Below are 14,949 nucleotides of genomic sequence, written 5' to 3' on the forward strand. Positions count from 1 at the left end.
TATATGTAAGCTATCCATTTCATATGATAATCTGGACCAACCCTCAGACCTCTAAGTGATTTCCAGTAGCTGATGGAGTGGAGCTGCATGTTGAGGGTAGTGCAGTTTGTGTGTGTGTGTGTGTGTGTGTGTGTGTGTGAGAGAGAGAGAGATGCAGGGATTCATGGCTGTCCAGCAGGGGGGGTTGGCAGTTAGAGGAGAGGACCAATGGCTGAGGATGTGTGGCTAAGTGTCTCATCAGCATCCTACTCAGGCTCCAGGCCCACGCTCAAACTGCACCCTGACTTGATTGTAATTGCCTGAATTCGTCTCCCGCTGCTCCATCCTGGCAATATAACTGCCACATTTTAACCCCAGAGAGCCTAGCTCACACCACATAGCTCCAGTGCTGTTAGAGGGGCATTGCGTCAGACAGCTATAAGGAAGTTTGTAATGTACAAACTTGACATGGTCACATATGAACAGCATAATTTGTACACATAAATAAAGGCTGGGAAAAGGAATGCAGCCTTCACTACATGATCATGATATCAGAAAACATCAGTATTAGATTCCTGAAAGTGAAAATGGAAGTTAAATACATATGGAATAAAAGTATAAATATTTATTCATTTGTTTCTTTTTGCTAATTTAAAATCCAACTAGGCAATAATGTGCTTTTGGATATCTGTGTATTTATACAGTATACGGTTTTTATGTAAGTACGATAATATATCTGACTTCCTGGTGCATGGCGGGGAGTGTGCGGCTTCTGACTGGCAGGGTTAACTTTAGAACTTCCCCGTGGTGTTGCTCTCTCTGTGATAATAGCTACTGGCATAATGAAGAGCAGCCTTCTAGCCAACAGGTGGTCCTTTTTAAAGAGCTCAGCCACTGCACTCAGGCTAGGGGAAAAAAAACACCATGCTAAAATGTGTCAGAATCTAATGTTCTGCAGAATGAAAAACCTGTTTTTCTCTCCTTTGTTCAGCGCTAGAGATTCAGACTTGTTCCTTATTGTTCCCTGCACAAACGAGCAACAGTCTTTTTTGACATGGAGCCATGGGGAAGAAAGACTGAGGCTGACTGGTCACAGCAGGGCCGAGGGGGATGGGGAGTGGGGTAGGTGGATGGGGGGGTGCTTCTTCGCTTCTTCTTTCTGAAGGGCTGCAGCCCATTAAGAGTTTGTGAGTTATGAATGGTTATGAGTCTCTCCTTCTTCCTCACACAATGTAAGAGGACATCGGGGTGGGGTGGGGGGAATCTGACTGGCTTTTCTTGGAGACTGCCAAGAAGTCTTAATCACATCCACTGGGAACAGAAGAAATATCACATGGGAGAGAAAGAGCACGAAAGTGTGGGACAGTGAGAAACTAGAGGGCAAATCAGGGCGGAAGTACCTATTTCCACAAGCAGAATGGAAGAGTAGAGTGGAGTGGAGTGGGTGGGGGTGAACAGAATAAATCCTCTTGGACTCAAAAACCGGTCACTGCTGCCTGTTATATTCTATCAACAGTTTACCTAAAATGCTGTATATTTCTCTGTAAGCACATAACACTCTTTTTGAAATTTGTCTAACTTCCAACAGTTTCTAACATTTCTTTCGTTTTTTGGTTTAATTACCCAAAATAGCTGTTTCTGTTTGAGTTGAACATTTCAGTGTCTATTTTATGATTTTTTTATTTTTTATTTACTTCCAAACTAGTAGCAATTTATTATGTTTTTTTTACAAAAGGTAAAATTGACATTCATTGAGAGGTCCTTCACCTGCCTATTAAGCTGCATTCTCAACTCAATGGCCATGGGTCGAACGGATCCTAGCCAGGCATATCTGCGAACAAAAGCTTTTATTCACATCCATAATCCATCCGTTATTGTGCAACCAATTTGTTCTCGTTAAGCCACATAAGGGTCTCAAGACAGAGACAAAAGTTCCACAGTGAACAATGACCAACTACCCGTTTGCTTTGTCCGTGCCTTCAAGTATGCACCTCCCATGGGGCATTGCAGGCCTTTTTGGGGGCTCAGAAAAGTGAGAGCAGAGGAAACAGTCCTGGCTGAACACCTGGAATAGACAGCTTTCACTTCCCTTCTCACTGGAGGATGAGATTGCAAGCCCTCACACAGAGAACTATGACAAGTCCTGTGTTTTGACAAGCCCACACTTGGGCACATTTGATAACGTGTAAGAGTGGAGAGGCTGGAGATGGAATGCAAAGCTCAATTTCCAGGAAAAGAGCTCTAAAGCATAGCACACACACTACAAAGAAATTAACCATTTATTTTAACAAAAGAAAAAACTGACATAACTTGCCAGAGTCCTTTGCAGTCATCAGCCCTGAAAGCACTAATACTACAAATAGAGCTCCTTATTACTCATCATTTACTGTACACCAAGTTTGATAAATAAAAAAAAAACAACCTAAAGATATCTGACAAATACAACTAAATTAATAACGTACACAGTCTCAGAAAAAGGTTAAAAAACTGAAACCCAACAAATACACCTTTTGCAGCTTTATTATGCATCTCATTCTAACCTAGAAATACATATCACATACAGATATAAAGGATAAGGATGTCACCCTGTCGAAGGAAAGGTCAGTTTAGTATTCATTTATTTATTTTTGTGAAGGAAGAAAAAACTAACAAATGCTCAATGACACATTAACCCCAGGTTAAAGAAGTGAAAACAACACCTTCATATCACACTTAACAACAATTCAATCTATTGTTGTTCAGACCTACATATACGTATAAAGACTGCAAAAACCACACCCCTGCCACTGCTATAGAGCTGCTACAGTACATTAGATATGATTATACATCATTATTACAGTGCACATACTTTGTACTTTCAAAATGACACAGTAAATTCAAATCCTTCTGTCCAGTACACACTGTCAGCTTCTGCATTGATTAGTCATTGTTGTGCTAATCTTACCATTCCACTCATCTAAACTCTAATTTCCTCCACAACAAAAGAATCGTCTCATTAGTCATGAATTTCAAACACAGCAGACAGTGGTCAGTATATGTAACGCAACGAACACAGAGGCTCAAATCACTGTAATCATCTCAGCCTCGGTAGGGCAAAATGTGACTGGAGCTCCTGGGTGAACCGCTGCACATGTGGCTTCACACAGGCTCTTGGTCAGAAGAAAGGGAGCAATCTTTGCAGGCTAATTGTCTGTTCATAGCGTGGGGAATCCGTAATCAGGTCATTTGTTGCAGTGGCAGGCTGCAGAGGTGAGCTAGAAATGCACAACCGTGCTCTGATCGCACACTGCCTGCCATCCCACAATCAGTCTGATCTCTCACCAGACACACACTTTTTGTCCTAAAGGTTACACTGTTAAATTTTTCTATAATTTATCTTTAAGGCATTTTGCTACAGATATAAATCTACACAACAGCCAGAAAAGCTTTTTTACATATATCTATCTATCTATCTATCTATCTATAAATAAGCTTTTCTGGCTGTTGTGTAGATTTATATATACACACACAACATATACATACACACATTTTATATATATATATATATATATATATATATATATATATATATATATATATATATATATATATATATATATAATTAGAAAAAAGCTAAGCTATATTAAAATTTATGTCTAGCTTGTTGTCTGTTTTTTCTTTATTTAATCCTACAGACCTACTAATCTTTCCCTTATGGCTATATTATGGGTGGAACAGTCAGAATTCTCCTCGTCTGTGTGGGTTTCTCTCTGGTTCTCCCGTTTCCTCACATCTCAAAAAACATGACACATACTCAATTTTCCCAGGATGCACTCCAGATCCAAGTGAAAGTGTTTACTTGAGATAAATAAATGAATATTCTTTTTTATAAATGAATTCATTGGACCAAAGCTAGTAGTGATAAAACAATCAAAAAGCTGAAAAATATTAGCCTCAGTCTGCATAAAAAAAATGTGAATGTGTTGTGTGTGTGTGCATGCAAAATATTCAAATAGTCAATGCCTTTGTAGACAAAAAGAATTCTATCTACAAAAATGAAAATGACAACATGTACAGATGCTCTCAACTCGACTCAGATGAGTAGCAAGTGAAAACAGTGTTCATTTTCAATTCATGATATCAAGTGTATAAAAAAAAGACAACTCTTCAGGATGGAGGTACACAGTTTATCATCTGTGTGTTTGTCAGAATGGAAACTCCCTGACATCTCTGGACTGGAACTCGCTCGCTCTCTTCAGTAAAGCACTTCTAACTGCTCTGATCTTCCCATCTATCTCAGACAGGCTGTAGCTCTGCATAAACAAGACAGCATGTTAGTCGATTTTAACGTGATGACTTGTCATAGCACTTGATAAATATTATGCAACGACAATTAATATGCAAATGCAATTTGCATGCAATTTACCTGAGAAACCGAGATTTTCGGGCGTTTGTGAGAATAACTCTGAAAGGAGAAAGGGAAATGATTAGGATAGAAAAAAAAAGACAAAAAAAAAATTAATTCTTTGGTCTCCCTTAAAATCAGTAGTGTAGACAAAAAAACAAAACAAAACCTATTTTACATGGTGATTTAAATATTTGTATTATTATATTGTTTTATTAATATAGAAATACAGACAATACAACTTGTATACCAGAGGTCCAGACTTCTTATCGACTCCTTGTAAACATGCATTGTAGGTGAAATAAACTACAGTGACTAAATATATTCAAAAACCAAAGCATCCATCAATCAGTGATTGACAGAACTCTGGATTTAAACAGTGGTTATCTTGAAGTGCTTCCATACAAAATTCGCTCACACTGCTGAATACAGACGAGTTCAAATTCTTCACAAATTCTCTAAGTGAGAATTCACTTGCTTTATAGTTCATCACACAAGGCTTATTTTTCCCCAGCAAAACAAACTCATGTCCATGTAATCTTCTATTTATTATTCCTATTCCTAATAAATCAAGCTTTGTTTATGGTTCTTCTATGCTGTAAAACCTGTTGTGGACATTCTAACGTTTTGTATAAATACGAATCCTTTATGCTCTGCAACCCTCACACTGAGTCCAATAAAATCTTGCTTGAACAGTTTGAAAAATATTGTCCGGCGATTAAAGCAAATTCACCATGTTCTGCTTACATTATCAGTTATAATATCGTTATCAGCAATATAATGTTTAATGAAAACGTTTTAAAGGTGAGGAAGAGACTGAGAAAACAAGGACATCATTTTTCAGAGTGAGTGTGAGGTCAAAAAGATTTCTGTTTCTGTCCATTAGCATGTTTGGTAATGTTTGAATAATTCATGTCAGTATTTTAAATGAACTTTTACTCGACTAAACATTTCAAACATGCCAAATTAGGGCAAAAAGATTTCATTTCACATTATGAGTTGTGTGTCCTCCAAATTCTGACTTTTAGATCACACACACTGACAACGCTAGAAGACTTCAGTCTAAATCAGCTCAGCTGCTGATTATTTACAGCTTGTTTGTTTTAAGGCTGCATCTTCCAACACCAAAAGTGCACCAAAAAGTGTCTTAACAAACATGTAAACAACTTTCTACAAACTTTTGCATGAACGAGGGGAAGAAATTACACAGCATTAATGATACATTGCATGAATTTCATATACCATTAAACATTTTGTACGATAGCACTTTTTGATGGCAAAGTACTATTGTCCCATCACTGCAAACTGACTTATCAGCCTTAACTCTGCCACTCATTTGCACAGCACTGATTAGCGTGATGGAGAAGAGGCCATCCACATTCACTCACCCAGAGCCCCCCTTCATCTATTCTGTCCAAGTCCTCTCATCAGCCACTAGCAACTTGGATTAATTTCAATCACTTTTCAGCATGGACATAAACACATTTGGGAATAATAGCAAATCTGATTGGCTCCGACCTCGAAGCTCAATTAATTCATTGTTTTTGTTAAAATGGAGTAACACAATGCAAAAAGTTTAACATAGTTTATAGTGTACTCAATGCCCTGCTTTCTAGGCACTACAGTCTCTCTCCCTTCTCTCTCTCAAACACACACACACACACGGACACAGACATGGAAATCAGCCAGCTCTCAGTACAGCACTAAACTAAGAGAAATAGAACAGTACAAGAGCACTTACTCAGCTAACTTTGATAGGCTACAATCTGACATGGGTAAAATCTGAAGAGGAGGAAAAAATATCACACATATCAGATTTTAATGGCTTTGAAGAACTCTCTGATTGACCGTCAGAAGTGGAGGGGAAAAGAGGGGAGAAAAAGAAAAAAAAAGGCAAAAGTCTGTGTAGAACGGTAAAGAGAAAGAGCTTAAATAAAGCACTGTGTGTGTGATAAGCTGCTGGGATCAGAATAGCTTTCTGTTAGTGTTTCAGTTTACGGAAGGACCTGCTACATGTTACATAGAAGATAATTTCTTATGAAACAATTATGCAATTATTAAATTCAATTCAATTGCATAGGCAGCGTTACAACAATATGTGTGGAAATCTCTATTTAAATTAATAATGAACGAGCAAGGCTGAGGCAACAGTGGCAATAAAAACACTTTCAAAGATTTTAGGAGGAAGAAACATGGATGCTCCAGAGTTGTACCTAAGAACTGCTGCACTAATCAGAAAGCCTGTGACACAAAACAAACCCCTCCTAATCTGTATGACTTTATAGATCTTTATCCTTCTATAATTGTACATTATAATGTTAGACAGTACCAAGTGTGTTAAAATGATATTCAGTATAAACTGCAGGCTTTCTGATTAGAGCAGCAGTTCTTTAAGGCTGCTCTGATAAATCTCTGGAGCATCCAGGTTTATCCCCTGATGAAAGGGTGAATCTTGGGCAGACACTTGGGTTTAACAAAGTGGAATCTTTAGGGTATTCAGATAAGACCTTTGATAAGGCATCGCAAGACATCCATCATAACTCATAATGGAGCAGAAATAACATCCACATCTTTACATGCACTGGAATGGCACTGAAACTCAACTATTCTAGAGAGCTATCCTTTACTAAAGAACTCAATATGTATCTAGCATTCCTGTTTCAACATACAAAAACATCCTCTCCATTTCATTGCCTAGCACTTACCATGGAGTGGAAGTACTCTGGGGAAAGACCCTCAAGCTCCAAGATTCGATCCTCTAACTTTTTTAGCCGCTGGTAAATGCTCTGAGGCACAGGACCTGCTACAAGACATCACAAACAGAGGATACTATTGTCATGTGAGTGATGCATGGAACGGCCATATGCTAGAAAATTACTCTTCAGAGTATTACTATATTATCCGGGTATGGTCCTTTAGAGCTTTAGTGAGACATCTGTAAAGACAGGCCACACTGCTAACTGAAAATATCTCATGGAAGTTTGAGTTTCATATAGTCATCTGACCTGCCGTTAGCTTCAGGTGAGCTTCTATGTTGTGTAGTCGTTCCTCGATGACGGGGTTTCCACAGTCTCTGCTGTACGAACCCTGCTGCTGCTCTCCATGCTCAGAACGCCCACCTCGGGTTTGGGGCCCATATGTGTTCACCACTCGAGTCACTGGAAAGCCAATTAATTAACCAGTCTGCACAATTTCTATCCAATTCTGAAAAATCATTCTTTTCTCTCTAGTGGTCACAACAACATTAAAAAACAAACATTAATAAATTAATTAATTAATTCTCACCTTTGACATGACTCTTGAAACCTGGATAGGGTGTGAAGACTGCATCTGTTCTGGCACAACTGTTTTCTATTATTTAAAAAAAAAAAAAAAAGAAATTAAACATTCAAACATTTAAACCACCGCTCAAAAACAAAACCATTTCAGGTGCACTTCACCTATTTCACACAATGCACAGTACTAAAACAAATAAAGAAAAATAACAACATGTACAGTTTGTGTGTATAACCTATTAAACTGCATCTAAAATACACAAGCAAAAGATCTAATGTTTGCGTCGGAGTTTAAACTTCTATCTGGCTGCTCTGAAGTGCTCAAATCAGGCGAAAACCATTATTTATATATTTGGAAGCTGCATTCTTACACATGCTCAAAATACATGCAACGTGACCTGTCGCTCTAGAATAGAGCAGTTGTTCTGTACAACCTTTCCTCTTTTGCCCCCTCATCCTCACCCCGATTGCAGTTGATCACATTGCAAAACTCCCGCACATTGTTTTCATTGATCTCCAGCTGTTTGCGCTCTATAAATGCAGAGATCCTACGTTCAATCTGAGAGAGAGAGAGAGAGAGAGAGAGAGAGAGAGAGAGGATATTAAAAAAGAGTGGGTGAAGAGAGAGGGATGTAAATGAGTGTCGAATTGATGAGCTATTGAAAGAAATCAATCCACAGACAGCTTTTTGTTGTTGAGCGATAATGAGGATCAGAATGCAGGGGGGGGGGTTGGAGGGTTTAGAGGGGGCTACATGAATAACGAGCGAGTTCAGTGGACATAATTATGCCAAATATCAAAACATTTTACACTCTCAACCATTTCAGATAGCGGAGAATTGCTTTGGTCATTTTGTTGTAGTGTCTGTACGTTAGAAAAAAAGGTTTAAACAACATAAAAATAAAAGGTGTTCTTGTCTTTCGCCCACATGCAATTTCAGTGAGTAATGAGCATCCACTTCATAATACAGCATGAGCCTGGACCTCTCTCAGGACTCTCCAACAGGCTGCCTATTCATCACTCACTGAGAGAGAGCAAGCACACAGAGAGAGAGATAGAGAGAGAGAGCCATCCATTCAAGCTGCCCTAGCTACCTCCCAAACCAACAGCAAGAATCAGAATAATTCAGTAACCACATAAACCTCAGGACCACCTAGGGCTGATTACATTTAAACAAAGCAATAAGTAATTTTGAACATATTGTGTATAATTAATTTTTTCTTCTTATTTTTGCATAAGGCCATCACTTTTAGTCATATCACCTACACTTCTACATCCTCTAAGCTACCTGAATGTGGCTTGTGGATGTGAATCACACAGCAAATATCGGTCATCATCATCCCTCAGAAGGTCTACTGTTACTAAGGTATCTAATTTGGCCCTAATAAACGACCACCTTCTATCCAGAAACTTGTTTTGCTAATCTAGACTGAAAATACAGAATATAAAATATAGGATTAACAGTATCATGAACATTTTATTTATTCTGCTTTTAATACACATCTGCTTATAGAACTCTGAGTCAGTGCATCACCTTTCTGTTACACTTTTGATCATTCTGAAGTAAAATAAAACTGCCAATGGTTAAAAAAAACAGTAAATATTACGCAACAAGAACAGCATCAGTGCACCTTGCCACATATCCTGCAAGACTCTGGAACAGTGCTGGGGATAAACACCATTTTCTCTACTGTTTGAGAGTGTTTTGATGATGGAGGGGGAGAGTACTGTCTGACACAACCAAAATCTCCAATAAGTGTCCATTCGGATATTGATCTGGTGACTGAAAGCCACAGAATTGGTTTACATCATTTTCATCTTCATGAATCTTTTCAGTGAGCCATCATGCACTGTGGATATGGAGATACCATGGCCATTACTTCACTTATAAATAGACAAAAAGAATCTGCATATGCATTCTGTTGCTGTTAACTCTCCATATTATAGCCAAAGAGTTGTTACTGCTAGTGAAGCCAAACTTCATTAGGCTGAAAAATAAAAACAAACCCATTAGACAGATAGCAACAATATTAGGTTTAACCTAATCAACCATTTGGTTAATGTACTTGTGAGCTACAGATTACCAAAACTTCGAAATCCTAACTGTGGCTGACCTGGAGTTTTTGGGAACATCATCATATGGACAAACATAACCTTGGATGATGGAAAAAGAAAACTATGTACGAAGGAACTGCTCAAGATCTGAAGCATTATTAATTGGATCTGGTCAAATCTTTGTGGACACCTCAACATCATGTCAATATATTTGTCTTCCCCACACTGTTATCACAAACTTAGTAGCACATAGCATGCTTTTATAAGCTGTAGCATTACAATTTCCCTTTACTGGAACTGAGAGGCCCAATCCTGTTCAATCATGACAATGCCCCTGTGCACAAAGTGAAGTCTATAAAGACAAGGTCTGTTAAGTTTGGAGTGGAAATACTTCAGCAGCCTGAACACAGCCCTGACCTTAACCCCACTTAACACCTTTGGGGATGAACTGTATTGTACTCTATGTACTGGCTGCTCTACAGGCATCCTCACCAATGTTCTTTTGCATATTTATATATATATCCCTAATGAGCAAGTCTGAGGTGACTGAGGTGACTGTGGCAAGGAAAAACTCCCTTAGATGGTAAAGGAAGACCTTGAGAGGAACCAGACTTAAAGGGGACACTGGAGGTGTGAAAATATACATTCTGAGATTATTAGAGAATTTAATATACATATATACATATACACACATATGCTATACATTGCAGATTAGTCAGTATTTTACCTCAGCTTTGCCAGCTTTGATTTGAACAGATCTGCACTCATCATGTTGGGACATCACTTTGTCGATTAAAGCACTGTGTTGATGTGATGTGGTAGGAGAGAGCTCTTGGTCTACCACTATCTCTTCTTCAGATGTTGCTGCCAACTTATTCTTGGATTTCTCTGTTTTTTCATTATTGGCTGAATGAGATGGGCTCTCAGCATCCAATATTTGTTTCAGATGTACTGACACAGTCTGTGAAAGGCAAAGAAGAAAAAAATATACATATTTGTGTGTGTGTGTGTGTGTGTGTGTGAGAGAGAGAGAGAATGAAAATGAGTGAAAATAAAAGTTAAATATTTTTGATCAACAGCTGTAAGTTTAGTACATTCGGTGCTTAGGTAAAGATTTGTTTTGAAATTGTCCACCAGGCTGTCAGAGGCTGTCTTTAATAGGAAAAGAAAATTCCCGTAACAATTTCAAACATAACAGCTGATGATCATGTTATGTCAAAAAATTAAAAAAGACAAGATATTCTTTATATTGAAATTGTTACATCTGATCAGTAATATTTGTACTAGTTGTATTCGTGCCAATTCACAGTTGCTCATTATGAATCATACTTTTATTGCTATACTCATATATTCAGCTGCTTATTTCAGATTATATTTTTAATATTTCATACATGCATATTTAAAAGCATTAAAGTAATTAAAGAATCTATCTGTCTGTCTGTCAACATCTGTAGTAGTTCATCAAAGTTGTCCGAACACAACAACGGGTATTGTACAGAATTTATGTATAATGTAAGTCTGCTATTAATTAATGTTGTCAACAACTGAAATGCCTTATCACTTTTGATGGTGCTCAAAGTGGCATGTAAGTGGCTTGTCACATATTCGCAAAGATAAGAGTGCACCAAAAAAACTGTTGCTTGTTCAGTACTTCTGTGATTCACCTGAAGTCACAATGGACTGGAAATGCCTGTTAAACATTACTGACTGCAGTGCAACACTGTACTGAACTGTACTATAATCACTCTGTGTGGAGAATCAGAGCTTGAACCAGGACCCAAAACAGGAAAGAACGCTTTATCTAGTTCAACAAAACAAGATGCTACAGCAGATCAAAAATCGTACTGAAAAAAACATGAATTGTATGGTTTAAGAAATGCAACAAACAAGTCAAACAGGAAACTTTATGCATTGAGACAGTCAGTCAGTATTCAGTGTTACCACCACTGACCATAGCCTCACATTGCCTGTGCATGCTTGAGATGAGTTTTGGACGATGCTCGCAACTCAACACAGGTTCCTGGAGGGACCTGGCATGCTTGCACACTTGACTGTAGCTGCTCCCAAATGTGTTCAACAGGGTTCAAGTCAGGTGACCAGGATGGCCATTCCATCCATAAGTTGCCCTCATCCACTAAGAATTCTGTCACCCGACTTGCTCGACGTGGGCAGGTGTTGTCATCCATAAGAACGGAATCTGGCCACATTGCACCAGCATATGGTTGCACATCTGATCTCAAGATTTCATCACTAAACCTTTGGCCTGTCAGATTGCCATTTTCAACGATGACGAGCTCTGTCCTCTGTCTCCCATGGAGATGCCTCCCCAATCCATGACAGATGACCAGCTAAAACTGTTATGCTGTACAAAATTCTGTGGCAAATTTCCCTCCTCAGGGCAACATCAGACCCTCCTATGCCTGTATAGTGCCCCTTTTCCACCAAGGCAGTTTGAGTGCTGGTTCGGAGCCAGAGACTAATTTAAAATCAGTTCTTTATTTTTCAACACCCCAAGCACTGGCTCTGAACCAGGAAAAGTGGTTCTTCGGTAGCACCAAAAAGTTGCTGGTCTAGACTTAAGAACCGCTTATGTCAGGGGCTGGTGGCGGGGCTACTGTTAGCGCTTTGATAATGTACCTTAAGTATACTAATGTTTAATATATTTTTACTTTACCGCAATATGATCAATTATCAGTACACAAGATAGTAGGTAGCTACATACTATTGCTACCTTTTTTTATGTGTTAATGATAAAATAATGTTATGTACTTTCCATTATTCTTTCCGATTGCAACCTCTTTATACAAATTACATCAAGCTGCATGTACACGTGGATTCGCCGTGTTTGGATGCCAACGTAGGTTCACAAAGCCATGAGCATTAACAGTAAAGCAACATCCGCCATTGTTGATGTACTAACATTGCTGGGAAAGATGAGACATATACAGTAACGTAACACTTGGCTCTGTGATGGCTGTCTAGCCCATGGAAAGGCAAACTGGTTCTTGGCTCGCCAGTGGAACCAACACCAGAACTAGCTCTGAACCAGCACTCGGTTCTTTCTGGTGGAAAAGGGGCATAGGAAGTTCACACAGAACCGGGTAATTCCTCATTTGTGAGGAGCACTTTACCCCACTCATTGTTTGCTCTGGAAAGAGGCACCCTCACAGCTGGTCTTCTCGCGCTCAAACCAACTTCATGAAGTCGTCTCCTTGCAGTTTGAGTGGACACTCGTACCCCTGTTGCCTCCTGAAGTTCATTTTGCAGACTGAATGCAGGCATGAAAATTTCTGTGGGCATGCAGGGTGAAGTATCGGTCTTGATTTGTGACTTGTTTTCTGACCACCATACTTTCTGCTCACACCACCAGACCTTCTGAACTTGTTCCAGGGACTGAAAATGACACTTTAAGACGTTCCCTTCAGGCGGAGCTTGCAGCAGCCCAGTGGCCTTTTTGAAATCAAAATCTTGTGATCTCGCAATACATGGCATTTTCAATACTTTTTGATGTTAAGTGACACTTTCAGAGCCTTAAATAATGACCAGTTCCCAATTACAGACACCGATCACGGGTCAATTGGTACCTAGCAATTATGTCTGGAGACCATCAAAAAACCATGAAGGATGACATTTCATCAATGACAACACTGACTAATAACAGACTTGCATCTTATGCATGAATTGTGAAAGAAACACATTTTGGTTTTAGTTTCAACTTTGATGAAAGTTTTAAGATCCACTTCAGATGTTGATGTGACCAGTGTATATAGAAATCAACTAAGCATCTCATTACAAAACAAATATAGGATTTTCCCATTAAATCTAATAACATTTACATATTTACATTTATGGCATTTAACAGACACTCTTATCCAGAGTGACTGTTAAAAGTGTCTGTTAAATACCATAAATGTTATTAAATTTAAAGGGAAAATCCTATATTTGTTTTGTGATATTGTAAAAAAATATATATTTCAATTTATACAACTGAACAACTGAGGGTTATTAAGGGCTGTGCTCAGGGGCCCAGCAGTGGCAGCTTGGTGGACCTGGGATTCGGACCCATGACCTTCTGATCACTAGTCGAACACCTTAACCACTGAGCTACCACATCATAAACCGCACTTAATCCACACAGTCTGCTCTTTCTTACGTTTCGTTTATCTGACATTTACCTGCAACTTGGAGATGTGCTGCTGTAAACAGCTGTACACATGCGATGGTTGTAGCTGAGTGAAGTTAAGAGCACTCACATTGGCAGTGATCCTTAAAACCTCAGGTCTTATTTTCAGCTGGAAAACAAGTCGCAGGGAGTTTAGTTCATCGTTCTGTATTCTTTTTCTATTCCCAATTACCGCTGCGTGCATTTGCATTCTTTGCAGTTTCTTTATTGTGCATTAAAAAGACATATTTGAAGCATATTTACTCATAACAGCCATATAACAACCATGTGAATTTTCCTTCGGCTCGCGCACTCTGTAACATTACAATGTTTACATGGAGTCAGAAAATTGCCAAAACTGACCTCGTTGCTAAACTTTGTGACCGAATCGATTAAGGAAGAGAAGCACTCTTGGAAAGAATGTCTACTCAACCCCTCAGGACTCATTTCTTCCGTGCTTGCTTTACGTTTCTTATCCCTGCAGGACTCGTGAGCCGCTTCACTCTCCGCCATTACGCTTCCGCATGACGCGGCAGCGCTGATTGGCTGAAAACGCCTTTTTTCTTACGTCACCAGCGGAAACACAACAGGACAAGGGACCTGATAAAAATATAAACAGGAACTGCGTAATAATAAGGTAAATAGTAATTCAGCTACAAGGTAGGACAATTAAACTGCCTGGTTTTAGACCAGAAATGTATTTTAGTATGGTGAAGGACTTCCTTTCTGCGGCATCAATTTGTCTTGGGGATGAAATATACACGTCCTGCAGTGTGGCTATCTGAGCCAATCCTCTTGCAGAACACCAGCCAGGTGATTACGTCATGCTTGTGAAACCAACGTTACCCGATTGGCTCCTTCAAAACACCCAGTAGGCTCAGTAATATTCAGATTTGGTGACTGTGAAAGACATGGTAGATGACTTTTCTGTCATGAACATCAAACCATTCTGTCACTAGTGTTATTTTGCATATTGGTGCATTGTTATCCTGAAAAAACATTATTATCATTGAGACCACATGGTCTTCATGTGCCCATCTAGCACAAGTAGGGTCTAGGGAATGCCATGATATTGCAGCCCAAACCATCGCTGA

The 14,949-nt window shown here is 39.0% G+C and overlaps 1 protein-coding gene across 2 annotated transcripts; it reads right to left on the reverse strand.

Moving 5' to 3' along the window:
- Nucleotides 1-3,623: 3,623 nt before the first annotated feature.
- On the reverse strand, nt 3,624-14,405 carry mbip (MAP3K12 binding inhibitory protein 1). 2 transcript variants are annotated; one of them, XM_060879949.1, is made up of 9 exons: nt 14,219-14,405; nt 13,869-13,985; nt 10,421-10,654; nt 8,101-8,197; nt 7,649-7,714; nt 7,369-7,521; nt 7,069-7,163; nt 4,385-4,423; nt 3,624-4,271 (listed from the first exon to the last, which is right to left on the reverse strand). In XM_060879949.1, exons 1-9 carry the CDS (start codon nt 14,366-14,368, stop codon nt 4,164-4,166), a joined length of 1,059 nt encoding a protein of 352 aa, XP_060735932.1. In that variant the 5' UTR covers nt 14,369-14,405; the 3' UTR covers nt 3,624-4,163. The 2 variants fall into 2 exon arrangements, with proteins under 2 accessions (XP_060735932.1, XP_060735931.1); XM_060879948.1 differs by having other exon boundaries at nt 3,625-4,271; nt 7,069-7,166; nt 14,219-14,404.
- Nucleotides 14,406-14,949: the final 544 nt, after the last annotated feature.

Source organism: Tachysurus vachellii, chromosome 10, assembly GCF_030014155.1.
Source record: "Tachysurus vachellii isolate PV-2020 chromosome 10, HZAU_Pvac_v1, whole genome shotgun sequence".
Lineage (NCBI taxonomy): Eukaryota > Metazoa > Chordata > Actinopteri > Siluriformes > Bagridae > Tachysurus > Tachysurus vachellii.